Source organism: Balaenoptera borealis (genome assembly GCF_965194805.1).
Source record: "Balaenoptera borealis genome assembly, chromosome: 7".
NCBI lineage: Eukaryota > Metazoa > Chordata > Mammalia > Artiodactyla > Balaenopteridae > Balaenoptera > Balaenoptera borealis.
The window spans coordinates 79,081,453-79,100,556 of NC_138864.1; the positions used below are offsets into that span (position 1 = coordinate 79,081,453).

Here is a 19,104-nt window from a genome sequence, read left to right on the forward strand (position 1 = left end):
AAAAGGGGCCTTTGAGCCGAAGGAATTAGCATGAACAAAGGCACAGAAATGTGAAAGTGCATGTTTCCAGGGAATAACATGTAGTTTGGTATGCTTATTAAATAAAATGATAAGTTGCATAGGAAGAGTGTCACGTAATGTTTGCAGGAAGATCTTTAGGGAAAAAAATGAAAAAGAAAAAACACATGAAGTAAGTAGAGGCCAACGCTTTCCTCTTTCTTGACTATTTCATTTTGTTGGACCTTTCATTTTTCTCTCTGAGAAACTGGTCCCAGAGCCAGTACATTTTTTTTTTCCTTTTTGTATTTCTCAAGGTCACTGTCACAGTATGATGTATGAAATGTGGACTTGAGAGCACATGGAAGTTCCCTTCCCTGAAAATCATTGACGTATAGCGTGTGTCATCCCCAACTTTCCCCTGAAGCTCCACACTTTGCTCACCTTTACAGACTGGCGGAGGTTTAGGTTAGGCCCAATCCAAATGGAATTTCCTTGAGGAAGTGAAGTGTTGGAAGAGAGGAGGAGGGGTGGAGAATGAAGTATTTGGGAGGAGGTGCCTGGGAAAGCACACTAAGGAAAAGAGCACAATTACCACCTCGCTTCTATTTTCTGCTACTATAAAAAGCCAGTATTTGGAGGAAAGTCAGGCTAAACCACTTGAGTGATTCTGATTGTTTTGGCACGTTATGTTCTCAGCACTTAAATGGCCAGTCAGATAACAATATTCATTTATAAATTGAATTAGATGTTAATTTAAAATAATTCTAGAAATAAAAATCTTCTGTGGCAGTAATTCTTAAACTTTATGGGTTACAAACTCTACTGAGATGTTACCCTAGAACTCTGAACTCTTCCCCCAGAAAAATGCACATATATGTGTAATGACGCAGAGACAATGTCATTTTTAGCAGCTGTAAGCATTCTTTACAAGTAGAGATCCATCTTTGTTGCAAAGAATATCAAAAGTGAAGTTTTAATCAAACACCAAAATCTGACAGATGTAAAATTCCAAAGCCAGATCACTGTGTGCAGACTTTTTAAAGGAAATGGTTGGAAAGTGATTCCACTAAGTCCTCAATTTTCTCACCCATGTGGAGACCATGAAAGGATAAGATTTGGGTTTATGAAGAGATTTCTTTGGAGAGCATTGTTACCCTACTGCGAATGCCCACCCACCCATGCCCACGTGCTGGGGATTACTGAGTCCATTACTCTTCAGGGAGGGGCTTCTATACGATGAGGAAACGTGTTCCACGTGGTTGAGAGAAACCAAAAATTGGTGCTCAACTCCAGGTCAAAAAGCTAAAGAGTCTGGGGGCAATAAGATAGAAGAGGCATGTTGGGATCACACCCAATGTGGAGGGCGATCTGTGGATAACCAGGTATGAGCTACAGGGAAGAGAGATTTGCAGAAGCTCTTTCGAGTCCTACTCGAGAGGACCCCTAGAAGACCATGTCCCAGGGCGAGGGCTGAGGCCAGCCATGATGGGTGGTACCATCCTCTGGGTCCTGAGAGTGAATCCATACACCCTGGCAAGAACTGTTCTATAACTCCTTACCTCTCATCTCAAATTCTCTTCCACCCCAGAAGAGTCCAACAGAGCCAGAGAGTGAGGAAGCAGTTGAGGTTGGAAAAGAGAGCGGAAGTCGATCTCATTCCTGTCCCCCAACTCAGACCTCACATGGGAAGTGTTGAAGATGAATGAAAGAATGTAGATTGAAACGATGATTACAATGGAATTGAGACTGTGCGTTTTGACTTAGGCCAAAGAACAGCTAAGAGCATCAGGGAATTTCTTGGCATCTGGCCAAGTTTCCATCCAGGGCCAGGGGAAGATTTCTGCACATCTCCTTCCCCACTCTTTACATTTTAAAAGGGGTAGTGAGACACACACAAAAAATTGCATTTTGACTACATTTCATGAATTGTGCAGTTATATTTTTTACCCACTGTGGGATGTAAGTAGACCTCTCAGGCCTGTGTGACAGCCTGGCCCTTGTGTTTCATGTAGAAAACGTAAGCTGCTCTGATTAATAAATCGGTGGCGGTGGGGGGGGGGCACTGGATTTTGGAAGAGTAGGCAGAGGAGCCAGCAGGGCTGAGATGGGGGGGAGCAGGACAGACTACGTAATTTGTAGGGCCCGATGGAAAATAAAAAATGCAGCACTCATTCAAAATTATTAAGAATTTTAGGGCAGTGACAATAAGGCATTTAACCAAATGTGGGGCCCTGTGCACCTGCATGGGTCACATGCCCATAAAGCCACCCCGGTGAGCATCAGAGGTTAGAAGAGGAGGAGACCCTGCTAGGGGTCCAGGTAAAGAGAGACGGGAGAAGAGGCTTGTCTAGTCAAGACTTTTTCAGTGTAATGATGTGCAATGTGATCGCCTCCTTGAGATCCCACAAATCTGCAGAGAGATCGCAAACTTCCTTATGCGAATGGATTTCTTGTAGAAGCTGGTGAAGGGGGTGGCAAGTGGCTAAAACAGAATAAGCTACCTGGTTAAGGGGACAGCTGACACCTGGTTATTCACCTAACGTTTTCCATAAATTTCAAAGGTTTAGGTAAAGAACCCATGTTCTACGACAAGAAATTTCCTTGTGTCATGTAGTATCAAGGGATCGAATGGCCTTTTTGTTTATTTATTAGTGCAGCAGGATGTTGCATACTTTTCACTTTGCTCAGGATGGGCAACTGGGGACCAAATCTGGAAGTACAGAGGCTCTAAATACTTGACATTGTAATGGAAACCATGGATGGCAGGGGCCAGACACCCCTTCTGGGTTTACGAAGAGATGGCAGAGCCACATCAGCCCCTGCCGTGGCCCATCCCCCTCCCAGCGATGTATGAGAGGTTGACTGGAAGGGGGCTGCTGCAGCTGCCCCTCACCCCGAAACCAAGCAAGAGAGGTTCCTAGAAAATCACTCGTACAGAGCGGGGTCATGAAGCAGGTACTGGCGGTTCATTTCCGATGGGTAGTTTGTATAGGCGTAGGCTTGCTGATCTGCCTCTGCCCCTCCTAAGCAGGGCAAAGGGGGTTGGAGACAAATGGGGGCAGTGGTGGGGCAGCCGAGGAGCAGCTTCAGTCCTGCCTTGGCATGACAAGGCCATCTGCCTTTTCTGTAGATGAAGTGGATGCTGAGAAGGTAGCTGTCTTGAACCTTTCTTTCTGGCAATAAGAAGCCATGGAGAGTACAGGTGGGATGAGGGTGGTTGGAAGAGATCAAGGAGTATCCAGGTCTCTTAGGTCACTGACCTAGGCAGTGTGAGGTTCCCTCAGTGCTTCCCGAAGAACTCCCTTATAGAAGAAGCGACATTGTATAGAGAGGATGAGGCAGCGACTCTTGATTCCCCATCCCCATCCTGCCCATCCCCCTCCCTTGCCCACCCAACACCCTGGAGAAGATAGGAGAGGAGATTTTTTTCCAGAGGTCTACCGTTTTCCCTCCCACCACCCTACCTCGGGGGTGAGAAAGGGGCGGAAGAGAAAAAGAGCAGCCTTGCTCCTTTCCCACTTCACATCCTTCCAGCCCCCAGCCCTGCCAGCAATGGGGGAGGAGAAACTTTGCTTTGGATATGAGGCTGCCATCTTCAGCTGGACTTGACTGAGTTCTTTAATATCAAGAAGTGACGAGGAAGTTTCAGTGTCTGTCCAGGGTATCATTAAGGCGGTCTCTACCCAGCAGGAAAAGGAGATTCAACACAGCCCAGCTGGGGGCAGGATGGGAGAGAATTAATACCATTTCTGGCTTGCACCCTAAGGAACTGAGGTTGCTCAATAAACTGATTAATATCTGACTAAGGACTGCTCATTCTATGACAGAAGTTGAATCACTGTGCATTCGCGTGGTGGTGTACTGTGTTTATAAATTGTTAGTTTTAAGAGTGTGATTAGATTTCCTCTGCAAATCAAAAACTTGAAATATTAAGTGAGGAGAAAAGAGACACACCAGAAGGCAAATTTCCAGATATAGATAGAAGAGACACTTAGAGAGGTATCTAATAACTGCCTTTTTCTTTTATCTTTCTTTAAAAAAATTTTTCAGTCTATCATGGATTCACTAACAGTTGATGCAATGGCAGAAATAGGTGTATAAAAATATTTGTAAATGATTTATTATTCATGTTCATTTATTTGTCAAACGTTATTCTGTTAAATTATTTAATATTCATCATAAAATTTGCCAGGCTACTCCTCTAATTTTTTACTTAAGTGTGACTGTGTTCATACGATAGTGATGTGGCAATCAGTCTCTCTCTCTCCTCTTCTCCCCATTACTAGAGGCTTCTTAAGTATAGTCAATGCTCTTTTTATTTAGACAAAATTATTTCATCTTTCATTTCATCTTTACATTATAATATTCTTTACATTTTTTTAAAACTTTCAATATATTAGCTGTACTGAGAGGGAAAAATTGCTGTGAATGATAATCTATTAAGAGAGGGCAATGACTTCATTCCTTGTTATCTTCACCTCAGAGTTGTTACAGCTTTATGTCATCTTTAGGAACAGGCTCCAGATTTCTTATTTTTCTTGTTTCAATTCTGCATCATCTATTTTCTTCAATCCCAGTCTCCTAAAATGTAAGCAGTACAAAATATTCTCATCCATCACAACAAGAGCATGTAAAAGAAAGCATATGCAAATGCAGGTCATGATCCTAATTGCCTAATTATACCTGAATTGAATTGTGTTGCACTTGAAATGAGTGAGATGTTGACGGGATCCTGAATTTGTCATGGGCACTTAGAATGACAATGTTACCGTTGACTCATCTCTCTCCCTCATCGCCACCCCACTCCCAACATCTGATGAGTTGCCAACCTCTACCTGTACAGTATCTCAGGACCTCAGCAGAAACATCAGTGGTTCTCCTTTTCCTGATAAACAACATTCAGAATATTTTATGTGGCTCCAAATATCTGCACCCTCTGCTCTTACCCCACCCTTCTTGTCTTCTTTCCTCTTCTCACCAAACTGAGCCCCAGCTCTTCTTGCCTCACCTTGCTTTAGTGCCTTTGCTCATACTCCTGTCTGCCTGAAAATACCCTCTCTCTTCCCTCTAGTCTCTGAATGTTCAAAATAGAGTCACCACTCAAAGTCCAACTCATGAAACATCCCTGGATTCCCACATGAAGAAACATTCTTTTTTTTTGAATCTCTGTAAGACCTTATTAGTGCCTCTCAGATCATTTCATTTATCCTATCAAATATTGAGGGCTTACTACCTGCCAGACAGTTCTAGGCGTTGGGAATATGACAATGGACAAAAATTATGGGATTTATAGAACTGAAGTTCTAGTAAAAAGGATGGACCCTAAATATATAATATGTCAGATGAGGATAAGTACCATGGTAAAAATAAATCAGGAGTGCTCTGAGAAGCTCTCACTGATAAGATGTCACAACCTGCCTCCTTATTTCCTTCAGGTCTTAAACTAAAGGGTCAGGTTCAATTTTATATAAAATTTTTTTTAACATATGCTCTGTACTAGAACATAATAGGTAGGTAGCTTATTAAATTTTTGAACCTCTTGTGGTAGCTTGTGCTCTGATTTGTACTAGTAGATAATTCAATAAATACATACCAATATAAAGAATGATTATAATAACAGGAATTACTTATAAAATGAGATCCTGGAAAAAGAAATTTTGATTTAAAGTTGAGGAAAAAGATCTTCTGAATTTGAGACCTGGGTTATTGAGATGGTGTCCTTTGTACCTGCAGGCAACTCCCTCATGCGGGACCTTTTATGCTAGAGAGGTCAAATGTTGGAAAATACGTCATAGGCATGAACTCCCAATTCTGTCATCGCCTGTTGCTACTTAGTGAGTGGCTGTAGAGTAATGAGAGGGATGCCCATATGTGGCTTAGGGGAAGCTATCTCATTATTTCATACCTGTAGTCATGTTTATAACTGACCTTCTATAGCTCTCAATTTACAGGTGTTTATTTCCCTGTGCCTTTTCCTTTTTCCTTCCAAGAAACTTAACTTCCTTAGAAACTTCTTTTGAAAACATGTAAGCCTTCTTAAACTTTCTGGATTAGCTCTACATAACTGCCTATGCATTTTAATTGGTATTCAAGTATTTACCTTAGGTTCTTTTGATCAGGATTCTGGATTTCTTGGGGCTGGCAGGTCACGGAGTAAAGTAACCCATTGGCAGATGGTGAATGCATGGATTGTTGGAGCAAATCACTCAGTGTCTTGGTGACACTTTTGGCTATTGCTGTTCTCCCAAACCTTTGGGGCAGGTTAGGAACACGTCTCGAGATGCTGTCCTCTGTATTGCTTCCAAATCTCAGAGGCGGGTTGGCCATTGCCCCAGTGCTTCTTTCTTCTTCCACGGTCCTCCCAAATCTCAGTGGCAAGTTGGCTACTGAGGGTGGCATTTTGTTGACTGCAGGTGTACTCATCTTAATGACGTTTTTTGGACCCCAATCTTTTAATTCTTCAAAATTGAGACTTCTTTCTTTTTCCCAGCGTAGATCTCCTCTAGGCTATAATTAGAAATAACCATTAAAATAACATTATTATTATAAGCAATAGATTTAAACCCCAAATTAAGTTAAATCCAGACTTTAATCTGTAGACTTGTTAAAGCTATGAACAAAGTTTGTGCTTTCATGTGCAGAATTTTTAAAATAAATAATTTGTATTAAGCTTCTTAAAGCAATCTAGTTTCACCGTCCCTGGACTATTGTAAGACAACTATAAAATATTAATAAAATATATACAGTGCATGCAGCAATATGTTTGAGCAGCAAGAACATAATGAAGTATTGAAATGAGGCAAAAGTTTATTTTACTGCAGTTATTCTCCTTCAGTTTTGATTCATGTTGTTTATGAAATATTTCATAGATTTTTATATTTTGCTTTTAGAGACACCTCCCACTGCCTCTCCATGTCTCTTGTTTCCCTCCTCTTTAAAAGCCAAAGTGGTGGGCTCATGAAAGCAGAGATGCTAGCCACATTTTGGGGTACAGGTGGAGGAGAGTTCTTTTTTACCTGCTCATATTCAGAGTTCCACTCTAAAAGCATTTCTCAAGAAACTGATTGTATTTTTGCCAGTATGTAAATTATATTAGTAAAACACTGATTGGTTTGTGGGTTACTACACCACTACTATACCAACTTTAAAGCAACCACTTAAAATACAGCAAATATTTAATTGGATTTAGTTTTACCATGAAAGTTTGTCCATATGAAGATTTTTAAATAACTGTTTTCTGATTGTAAAAAGTAATACCTACTCATTTCAACAAATTTGGGAAATTATATAAAGGCATAGAGAAGAAAATAAAAATAACGTGGAATTCTATCATCTAGGGATAAATATTTTGCTTTGATATAGAAAGACAATTCAAACATCCAGCTGAAATGTATCCAGTACTTATTTCTGCAACTACTTATTACAACTGTGCACTTCTGAGTCAATCGAAAATTAATGTGCCTTATGCTTGCAAAGTATCAAACTCTGCACTAAAATGGTCATGAGAGGCCAGGCTGTGTGCTGTTGTGCTACCAAATACAAGTTAGAGCCATACACTGCCATGGGAAGGCTGAAGTGTGACAAAAAACAAAGCACAAACTTCTTCCTTACTCTTTACAAAAGCACTGGACTCAGGACAAATGTTCAGTAGTTAATGCTAGTCATGTTAGATAGAGTTAAAAAACTTACCTCAGAATATTTGTCATAATTCTTTTTGCTGTGAAGATTGGGGATCCTTGATTCATCTGAACAGAAGATGTTTGATGTTAATAAGCTTGAAGTGGCTAAAGTCAGTAAAATGAATTGTTTTGATGAAATAATTTCCATTTTGTCCAAAATCTAGAATTAAGTTTATATGTGCAGCCCGATGTCTACATGAAGCGAAATTGTGGTCTTTTTATCCTGTCCAAAAACAAAGGAAAGTTCACTTTCACAGAGAACTCAATCCCACGTGTTTTAAGCACCAACATTAATTAGTGTTTAACTGAAATATGTATGTAAGGAATGTGGGTAATTCATTCTAGGAAGACAGCAATGTTTCTGCTTGCAAATTCATTAACTTTGAAAATAATTTTCTTCATTATGAAGGAGCATTTAATTAGATAAGTTTGGGGCCATCATCATTAAGATTCCAAACAGAATGCTTCATTTCTCTGAGCTCAAACAAGAAGTATTTTCTTTTTGGTGTTTACGTCAATTCTTGGGAGAAGGAAAAAAAAGTATTCAATACATGCTAGCTCTGTTAAAAAAAAGTGGTTTTCTTCACACAAAAGAGTTAGGCGTAGTATTTTCAAAATGTCAGACAAAATTACAAGTGTGAAAAGAATTCCAAATCACATAAGACCCAAATAAAATGCCATTAATTAACTTTCTGTAAAATGCTGTTTGGTTATTAAAAAGCTTCAGGAGTAAATGTCAACCGTAACGTGAAGGGTGTGCATAAGACCCAGTGATTGGCATTTTGACAAACTGGCTGTCTCAGGAGAAGCTGGAGGCAGCTCAAGGCTTTTTGTATTTGCCCTGTGGGCCTTATTTGGCAAAACTGTATAAATCACCGGGATTTTATTTCTATGACGATGACGCATCCTACCTTCCACCTCAAACCCCTTAAGAACCCTGGCAGAGGATTGGTAAATCACGCACGTGCTAATTTTGTTGCTCCCCTGGCCCATATTATTTAGGTAATGTTGTGGTCCGTGCACGGGTTGGAAGAAGAATTTCCAGACACGAAGTATTTTAGAAAAGAGTGAGTTTATTGAGAACGAAGAGCAGAGTTAGTGACGGGCACTGCAGATACAGCCAGTCGGCTCTCCCTGGTCTGGCAGGAAGTCAGCCCGCTGTGTTGGCAGCGGCCCTCACTAATTCTGCTCTCTGTTCTCAATAAACTCACTCTTTTCTAAAATACTTCGTGTCTGGAAATTCTTCTTCCAACCCGCGCATGGACCACAACATTTTGGTGGCCCGTACGGGGATATCTCTTGGGGAGATCTCCCCAACCGCCTCTCCTCATGCCTTGGGACCCTCTGAACAGGCAAGTTGCCATGGAAGCAACAGAGGACTCTGGCCAGGGCTACACCCTGGTGTGTTCCGAAGTCTCCATGGCTCACTTCGCCCCAGTAACTGCCTCCCAGAACAGGTGAGGGTCCCTCTGTCTTCCCTCTGACTGAGGGCTAGGCCGATTGATATTGTACGGGCACGGGTCAGGCATTTAAAAGCCATCAGGGCACTGGGCGCTTGAAGACTCCCGTGAAAGGATAAGGGGGTCACGGAATAGACCAGGCTGTTAGAGCGTCTGCCCCCAGCAAGACAACTTCCATGTACCGTGAGGCACGTATTGGTTCAAGCAAAGAACACTGAGCCCCCTCCCCTTGGCTGCTGCCTTCCCGGCAGGACTACGAGGCGGACTCCTCAGCCTGTCTTCTCTGTTACTTTCACCTTTTTCTCGGTCCGGATTGACTTACAGGAGCCTAGGTGTTGCCTCTGAGCCATCCCAAGAGTGCCTTTTCACGTTTCAGGGGATTGCCAAACGGTGAGTCACCCGGTGGGTCCCAGGAATCTCTCCTTTCTTTCTTTCCCTGCCCAAGTCGCATGGTGCCTCAGTCGCACGGTTCATACCTCAGTTGCATGGTTTGTGCCTTAGCCGCACGCTCAGGGGTCACCTCTCACGGTCAGACGTGATTGTTGGGACGGTCGGCCCATTTTGTGCCTTAGTCGCACGGAGAGATCACTGGGACAAAGGGGATGCCTTTCTGTCACCCGGTGACTCTCAGTACCCCCATTGTACAGCATACAGGCTAAGAATGGGTTCTGGTACGTCTCGGGAGCCTCCCTCAGACTCACCCCTTTGCTGTATCCTTAGGAACTGGAAAAATTTGACCCTGAAAATCTCAAAAAGACGAGGCTCATTTTCTTTTGTAACATGGCTTGGCCCCAGTATAAACTGGGGGACCAAGAACAATGGCCTCTTAATGGCACACTAAATTATAACACCATCCTCCAACTTGATCTCTTTTGCCGGAAACAAGGAAAGGACTCAGAGGTTCCTTATGTCCAGACCTTTATGGCCCTTAGTCAGAATCCGGATCTCAGGGACTCATGCCGCATGTGTCTTTCTGTTGCTGCGTCATCCCCCTGACCCCCTCTGTCTCCCTCTCCATCACATCTCCTAGACGACCCTCTACTCGACCTTTCCTGTCCCCCACCCCATGAATCCCCTTTGCTTCAGCCCCTGCCCCCGCCTCAACCCACAGCTCCCCAACAGCCACCCCCTTATCGGGGCGAAAGCCCCCTCTCCCCACACAAGATCAAGAACTGCCCAATGCCAGGAAACAGATTCTAATATGCTTCCCCTAAGGGAAGTAGCAAATGGAGACATGGGCATTATTAGAGTCCATGTTCCCTTTCCCATGTCTGACATTTTCCCAAATTCAAAACAAGTTAGGTTCCTTCAGTCAGGATCCCACCACTTTTATTAAGGAATTTCAGTCCCTCACTGTAGCCTTTGACCTGACCTGGCAAGCCATTCACGTAGTCCTGACCACTTGTTGTACTCACGAAGAGAAAAACAGGATATGGGCATTAGCCCAAGCTTGGGCAGACGAGGCACAGCTCTGTTTCCAAAACCTGGATGGATGGGGACGCATTTTGGGCTAGCTAAATGACTCTCTTTGTAACTACACCCTCAATTTTAATCAGACTAGCCTGGAGTGGAATCCCTGGTCAGAGGAAAATAAATATGATGTACATGAGGGTAATTTCACTTTGTATTGGGGAAATTCAAGGAAAAATGAGACTAAGAAATATATTAATGAAGACCATATACCCATAAATCGCTCGGCCCTGGGAACTAAATATGTGGGGATCGGTGTGACCACCCGACACTTACTTAGTTTAACCTCCCGACAAGACTTTCCTCCAAAATATAACATTATTCAACTAATATTTAGAAATTTGTTATGCCAATCCCCCCATCACACTCATAATCAGTCAGAGCCTGGCTTCTCCCCTTTATGTATAGATGATTATTTCCTCGGTGTTTGGTCTTCCCAATGTAATCCTAGGCCATGGGACCCCAGTCTATTTCCAGAGGAAAACTCCTGAAACGTCAGGGCCTGGCTCTGGGGACCCACAACAGGGGTATCCTTGAGGGGCACCAGATTTTCATTTCTGTGCAGTAACAGGGTCTGTTTGGATCTTCCCATACTTTGGAGGGGCTCCTGCGCAATTACTGTGGTGGTCCCGGAGGCGACCATTATGACTACATTAGCTTCCTTAGGAGGCATTCCCAACCTTGGGTCCTTCCTCGAGGAGGCCTTCAGACCTGTCTGGGAGAGACAAAAACGAACCACTGACTGGGGGGACATGCTTATGATAACCCAATTCTTGATTGGCCCGAAATAATATGTAGCATCTTTAGAGGGCTCTCCTGGTTTGCAGGCATACCCCTCTTAGAGAGGACCGTTCTCCATCTCACCATCATGGTCCAGGAACCTTGGAAGGCTATGGTAGCAGCCACTGAAGAACAGCAGTCAGCCCTAGGCTCTCTGGCCGAGGTGGTTTTACAAAACAGGAGGGCCCTGAATGTTATAACAGCTGAGACGGGGGTGTCTGTGCCCTACTAAATGAGACATGCTGCTTCTATTTTAATACTTCCGGCCAGGTTGAAGAAGACCTTCAGATTCTAAAGAAAAAGATCAAATTAACAGAAGATTTAAAAGAGAGAGCAGAACAGAGCTCCAGGTGGCTTTCCAGCCTCCTCTCCTCTATGGGGATCCAGATATGGACATGGCTATTTCCCTTGCTGGGACCATTAATCCTGTTAGCCTTTGTTTTGTTGTTTGGCCCCTGCATATTAACACATTATCTAAGTTCATCTCCCAAGAGATTCAAAAGATTCAATTCCAGATGGTGCTACAACAAGGATACCAGCCAGTTGGCACATGGACTACGTTGGAACAGGCCGCCTTATCATTCCGCGGGCTCTCATCTCCCTCCGTAAATACACCCTGACAGAGAGCAGGCATCGGGAACCCAGGGCCCCTATGACGACGCCCCGTCCAGCAGGAAGAAGCTAGGAACGGTCATCGCCCCTTTCCCTGATAACCTGGGTTCCTCTGGCTGGAGATGGGGATAGGTAGATAGTCAGCCATGAGCGGGGTGTTAAGGGGCCAAAGATTTGGCCCATAAATAAAAAGAGGGGAGAATGTGGAGCCCTGCATCAAGGACACCCTACATCAAGGACACAGGACAAAAACTCTGGAATTAACGAAGCCCCCATAACAACTGTTGCCATGGGCTCTCCTGATCTAAACTGGACAGCCCCCCGACTCCATATTAGGTAAAATATTCACCGTGTAGTAACCTTATAGCATCCTGACCAATCACCTAATGCCATCCTGCCAGCAGGAATTTTCCTTGTCTTGAGGCTATAAAAGTTGGCTACTAGCCCACAAAGGGGGTCGACTTTCCCTGGCTACCAGGAAGTCGGCCCGCTGTTCTTGCAGTGACCCTTCTCTTTAATAAACTCTGTCTTCCTTACATTCTGCCTTGTGTCTGGAAGTTCTTTTCCAACCTGCGCTTGGACCACAACAGGTAATCTTGCATTGCCACAGGCGCACGGACATCATGGCATAAGAAAAGAATTTACAGAAATAAATGCTTATTTACTGAAATGCCAAAGCAGGTCTCTTTTGGAGCAGCTGACTGGTATTCTATTTATTTATTTATTTGCTTATTTATTTATTTATTTGGCTGTCTTGCGTCTTTGTTGCTACACCCGGTCTTTCTCTAGTTGTGGCGAGTGGGGGCTACTCTTGGTTGCGGTGCGTGGGCTTCTCATTGCGGTGGCTTCTCTTGTCGTGGAGCACAGGCTCTAGGTGCGCAGGCTCAGTAGTTGTGGCTCACAGGCTTTGTTGCTCCGCAGCATGTAGGATCTTCCTGGACCAGGGCTCGAACCCATGTCCCCTGCATTGGCAGGCGGATTCTTAACCACTGCGCCACCAGGGAAGTCCCTGACTGGTATTCTTAAAGACCTCCTTTATCACTAGACTGCCTAGGTTCTGGAGAAATCATTACTTGTTCCCACCTCTCCATTCAACCCTCTCAGGAGAAAAAGACCTTGCACTGATCAATTTCTAACACTCCAGCTACTTCTAGATATAGGCACTTAGAGGTGAATTCACAAAAGAGCAAGTCATAAAATTGCACCTTTCATGTCAAGAATTGTACCACCTCCAGCTTCTCTCACCAACCTACCATAATTTGAGGTATGAGATGGGCAGAAGTGAAGACCTTTCTCTCTATTAAAGATCTACAGAATAAATCAGAAAGTTGAAAAACAATTGTGGGTAAACTCTTGGGTACCCCAAGGTCACACTTGCCTGTGGCCTCTCTTAAGGCAGTTGACATCATTGGGCTCATTTATTTTGGACTCTGGTAGCCAAGAATCCCCACAGTAGGAGGCAATTAATTCAATTCATAGTCTAATGTTAATTTTGTAATGTTGTTATTGGATTATTTGGGTTTAATTTCCCTGAGGATTTAATACATTTCTCTTCCAAATTGTTCCTTTGCAAACTGCTGATGGAACTTCCTGTTTATTGTGGTCAGTAGATCCAAACTTTTGAGAAATGGGTGAAGCAAAGAGCAAGTTATGTTGGCTGAGTTCAGACTCTGGAAAAAGTGGAATGGATCAGCCTGGGTCTCTTTCAAAACATGCTTGTATGTAGTTGTTTCAAACTTTAGCAATTCACCAGTTTTCAGTGCTGCTACTTGGGGTTTTGGCACATCAATTAATTATTCTCACTGCAGTCAGTATCCAGAGTAGCTGATGTGACTAATTACTCCCTTGCCTCGACTGGGTTTAAACTTCCAAGTTTAGAGTGTAATTAGAGTTCTAATCTTATTAATATAGGGCTTGGCTTTTTTCAACTACATCTTCCGTTAGCTTTGAAAATGTTAACAGGTATAAGAGAACATTACCTAACATACACAATATGAAATCACTGTAAATCTTTTGATGAAATGTGCTGCCATATACATAGCACATTTAGAAATTCTTGATGAGACATATGAGCATACAAAAATAAAATCTATCTCCCTGACGTGTGGCATTTACACACATGCTTCGTTTACTAAGACTTTAGAGAACTTAAGGCTACTCCCTTCTAAGCTTTTCTCTCCATCCTGGACACTTCTGAGCTTTGGAAACCCCAGATACTTAGCTTCCTACCAGACAGTGCCGTTGGGATGTCCCACAAGCATCTCAGGTCCAGTATGTCCAAAATGGAATTTATCCGTTCAATACCTGTCTCTCCTCCTGTTTTCCATTTCAATGAATAGTTACTGTATTGGTCAGGGTCCAATCAGAAGACAGAAAACACGCAGTAATTTGAATAGGAAATGGTTAATATAGGGAATTACTAGTTATAACAGGAGATTAGCTATAAAGGGGTAAAGAATACTTGAGGGCCAAGGGAGAGTATCCAAGGGAAGGACAAACTGACTGGAATGCAGCCTGTATTGGAGAAGGTGTGGATAGTAGAGAAGTCTGCTGGGTCACCCCAGGTCAGAGCCTTGTCCATAATCACAGGTGTGAGACATGCTTCTGCGGTGCAGATGGGCCAGTGCTGGGGAGGCAACTTCTGGGATATTCCTGAGACTTGCTGAGAATCTGCCTCTGAAACTCGATGGGGGTGAGTGCTAATGGATGTCCCCTATGTGGATTGCTGGCAGCCACGTGTAGGAGCGCAAAGAAGCAAACCTGAACCAGGAAGAGAAGTCCCTTCCTCCGGCAGTATCCCTCTAGTGCCTTCTACTGACAAAGCTTAAAATTGTGCCAGCTGCAAAGGGGAAACGCTTACTGGGTCCATCTCCATGATCAGTGAAGGAATAAAGGGTGGATTTGGTGCGGAGAGGCAGTAGATAACTGGCACAGTTACAATCATCCACCCATTTATCCAAGCTAAAATCCTTTGTGAGATCCTTGACTATTTCCTCTCCTTGTCTTCCGCATCATGGTCTACAGTTAATTGTGTTGTTTCTAGTTTTGAGCTATTGCACTCAATAATAATGGCCTATATTTTTTGACCACTTGTCATGTGCCAGGAACTGTTCTGTTAAAGTGCTGTTAAGCACTTTGTGAATTAGCTTGTTTATCTTTCATAATAATCCCATGAGCAGGTACCATTATTGTTCCTATTCTACGGAAAGGGAAACTAAGACACAGAAAGAGTAAGTAACTTTCCCTATAGGTGGCAGATGCAGGATTTGAATGCAAGCAGTCTGGACACTTACTCCCTATGCTGGTCTGCCCAATCAAGCCTGTTATCTCCTAACTTCTAGATAGCTCTTACAGCTGTTCATTTGTCTCCATCCCCATTGCTTTTACTCACTTCATCGTTTTCTCTTGCCTAGACCTTTGTCTTTGTCCTCTCCAGTTCTTCCTCCACCACACAATCAGAAAAATTTTTATAATACAATATGATTTCTTCCTTAATATCTTCCAATGGTTTCCCACTTCCCTCAGAATTCCTAAGCCCACTCTTTAGGACCTGTTCTCTGCTTATTTCTCCAGCATTCTCTCTCACCACGCCCTACCAACTCTGTTTTATGATTAACTTCTTTCTGTTCTTCCAAATGGATGAGGTTTCTCTTGCCTCCAGGCCTCTGCCCATGAATTTCCTGTGCATGGGGTATGTATCCACTCCCCTCTGTCCTTCTTACACCGATTCATTGTTTGGGTCTCAGCTGAGGCATCCTACGTTGGGAGAAGACTCTTCTGACTTCGTGTTCCGTCAATGGCTCCTTTCACTGACTTGCTCTGTTTCTTGTCTCCTCTTCTGCTGCTCTGTAAATTGTGTGAGGGCGGGACCTTGCTTGTGCAGATCATAGGAGTATTTCTATTGTCTATCTCACAGATGCTCAGAAAATTTTATTTCTAAATAAATGAATACATTTTTCATTAGTATTGGGAATAGGAGTTAAAACTGAAGTTGCTTGTTAATTATTTTTCCGGTCTTGGCCACCGACCAGAGTTTTCTCTTTACTGAGACACATATTTTTAGACCTTAAGTTTGTGGCTTATTCTGAAATCATAACATCTTAACATTCTCTTGCTGAGGATTCGCATCGAGGGCTTTCCCAGACTGGGACCTCTACGTGGACAGTCAGGGATAGGTAGGTTGAATGTGAATTTAGGTTTATTCTGTTGTAGTGGAGCATACAGCTTGATAAGTTCAATATGTCCTGATGGATCCTGCTGTGTTGATGGGCCAAAACACCAGGAAGGGTGTGAAAGGGGACTGCACAGCCCCAAGGAGGGCTTCCTGCTGATGCTTCAGGGTCTCTCACTAGGCAGACTTCTTAGGCCCATGGGCTGAGCACAGAAAAGGGTTCTCTGTTTGCTTATTATTTGTCCACACCCACTAGCTGCACCCTAACCTCTGGCAGGCAGTTAGAGTTGGGGACAAATCATTTCCATCAATCAGGAAGTGAGCTGACTTGTTTTGGGTTTAGGACTTTGTAAGGCTCTGGTTTATCTGAACTCCTAGTAAAACATTTCAAATAAGAGACTGTTTTTGTGCCATGGGCTGTATGTTTTTATTTAAATCTTTATATAGAAGGGCCAGCTCACTCCACACATTGACCCAGGCCCCCTGAGGCCATGGCAAGATCTACCAAAGAGGTGATGAATTTTAATATCCAGAGGAGCCTCATTATAGAGCCCTTCTTCTTACCCTCAACCCAGCCATTTACTTTCCAGGCACTTGCCTTTTTACACTGTTTATTTCTTCCTTTCTCTCTAAGCATAATCCAATTGTTATGCTATGCAGAAGAATTGATGGCCATTATAGTCTTATTTTGCATTTCATGTTTGCAAAGTATTTTGCAACCATTTGTTAACTAATATCTAGCCCTCTTTAGAGGTGGGTGGTGGTATTACTGTATAATTTATTTCAGTATTATGTGTGCAAAGAGAAAGAAATACCTGCCGTGGTTCCAAACAAAAATATCCCTATGCAAATTGTGTAAAATTATTATTTTTAAAATGTGTGGTGGTGCCTTTGTTTCAAGATTTATGAGTGGCTTGTTATAATGAGCTTGTCATATTTTGGTAGCAGGGTTGTATTTACTTCCCTGTTTGTGATGACAGATTACAATGCCAGGGCCTTGGAAGGTGCCGATGTGAATGTGAGACAAAGATTACTCCTTTATGTAGTAAAAGCAGTTGAAATTCAATTCTGGTTGAAATAACTTAAAGAGTCAAATTGTAGAATACAAGAATAAACATTAAGTATTTATAAAAATTAATTCACATGATTTATTCTAGAAGGTTGATTAAATGGCAAGGTCGCTATATCTAAAGGACGTATTTTAGAACAATACATTGAACAAACTTGCAGTATCAGTATTAGATCTTTCAAACAATATGGTGTGGTACTGTTTAAAAAAAATGTAGGGCTTCCCTGGTGGCGCAGTGGTTGAGAATCCGCCTGCCAATGCAGGGACACGGGTTCGAGCCCTGGTCTGGGAAGATCCCACATGCCGCGGTGCAACTGGGTCCGTGAGCCACAACTACTGAGCCTGCGCGTCTGGAGCCTGTGCTCCGCAACAAGAGAGGCCGCGACAGTGAGAGGCCCGTTCACCTCGATGAAGAGTGCCCCCCGCTCGCCGCAACTAGAGAAAGCCCTCGCACAGAAACGAAGACCCAACAGCCAAAAATAAATAATAAATAAAAATTAAAAAAAAAAAAAGTAAAGCAATTGTGCAAGGCTGATTAGGAAGCAGACTCTCCTCAGTAAGGCCTTCCAACTCGAGCTTTTATGGTTTTTAATGTTTCATTTTTATTGACATTTTTTCCCTTGCAGGAAAAATGTGTGATTTTTACTAGCCTGGCAGGGGGTCGTGGTACCTCTTGCCAAAGCGTCAAGAAAACTACGAATTCTCTACATGAGGGACAAAGGCCAGATGTTTAGTTAAAACAACACATAGCGTTTATACAAATATAGGTAATGGAAACCAAGACCTTTACTGGGATTTCTTTTTTTCTCTGTTTTTGGCCAATCTTGTCTTTTGATATTTTTAAAATAAGCAAGCAGCCATCTTGTTTTTCTAACCTGAGCAGAAGAATTTAGTTTCTTACAAAGTGTGTGCTTTTTCAGTATCTTGGGTTTTTTTGTTTTATCTTTGTTTTGAAGGATTCTGCTCCAAAATGTGGAACGTGTTCTTCAAATAATAATTTGCTTTAATAAAAAGAAAGTGTGAGACTTTGAATAGTTTAGGAAGGACCTAGACTAGTCCTTAGGCTGACTTTTTCCACTATCCTGGCCACACCTTCAATGGGGAGGAAATCTGTTGCTTAAACCTACACCAATGTGGGTTTTGGAGGGTATTTAAAAAGACAACTGTTTCTCATCGCAAGCAGAGGAATAAGGACAGATGGGTGACCAATAAAAATTAGCATCATCATTCAAATGGACCCTCCTAGATGCTCTTTCATCTCTGATGGAAAAAAATGAGAAGGGGGTGAATTGAATTATGCATATGAATGGGTTGTTGTTCATTTATTTTTTTCTTCCTGATTGGGGGTCACGTGGTTTCTGTGCTCCCGTGGGCTCTTGGTGAGAGCTCCCACAAGGTCTGCAGGAGCCACGCGATTGCCTTGGTTCTGAGCAGAAGCTGGCCTGGCTCTGACCACACTTGCACTAACACACGGGCATTTGGACTTTATTCTTTTCTGTTACCAGTCCTTTGGCTTTGGCCATACTTCCTGCCTCTTTGCTCTAGGTCTGAGCTCATGTGAGTACCTCATACCAGTGGGCCCCTGGATTACACTGGCTGGACTTCATCACTGAGAAGGGGGTTACACTTCTCTTCAACACTGGTTTTATTGGACCCCCAAAGGGATGTGTCCATGACATAGCCAGGAATTACAGCATGGAAGTTTTGCTGGCTAAACTCAGGTCCATGACATATAAAATGCAACCAATTCTGAGCAAGCAAATGGAAAAACCCTCGGCCAAATAGTTGTATTTGGAGGGGCACTTAAAAACATACTTTTAAACCTACAGTGACTTTGGGTATAAATTTAATTAAAGGAGAAGA

At 42.9% G+C, this 19,104-nt stretch overlaps 1 protein-coding gene across 1 annotated transcript; it reads right to left on the reverse strand.

Moving 5' to 3' along the window:
* NPVF (neuropeptide VF precursor) lies at window positions 1–17,751 on the reverse strand. Its single transcript, XM_082398715.1, has 2 exons — window positions 7,690–17,751; window positions 1–6,507 (listed from the first exon to the last, which is right to left on the reverse strand). Exons 1-2 carry the CDS (start codon window positions 7,825–7,827, stop codon window positions 6,097–6,099), a joined length of 549 nt encoding a protein of 182 aa, XP_082254841.1. The 5' UTR covers window positions 7,828–17,751; the 3' UTR covers window positions 1–6,096.
* Window positions 17,752–19,104: the final 1,353 nt, after the last annotated feature.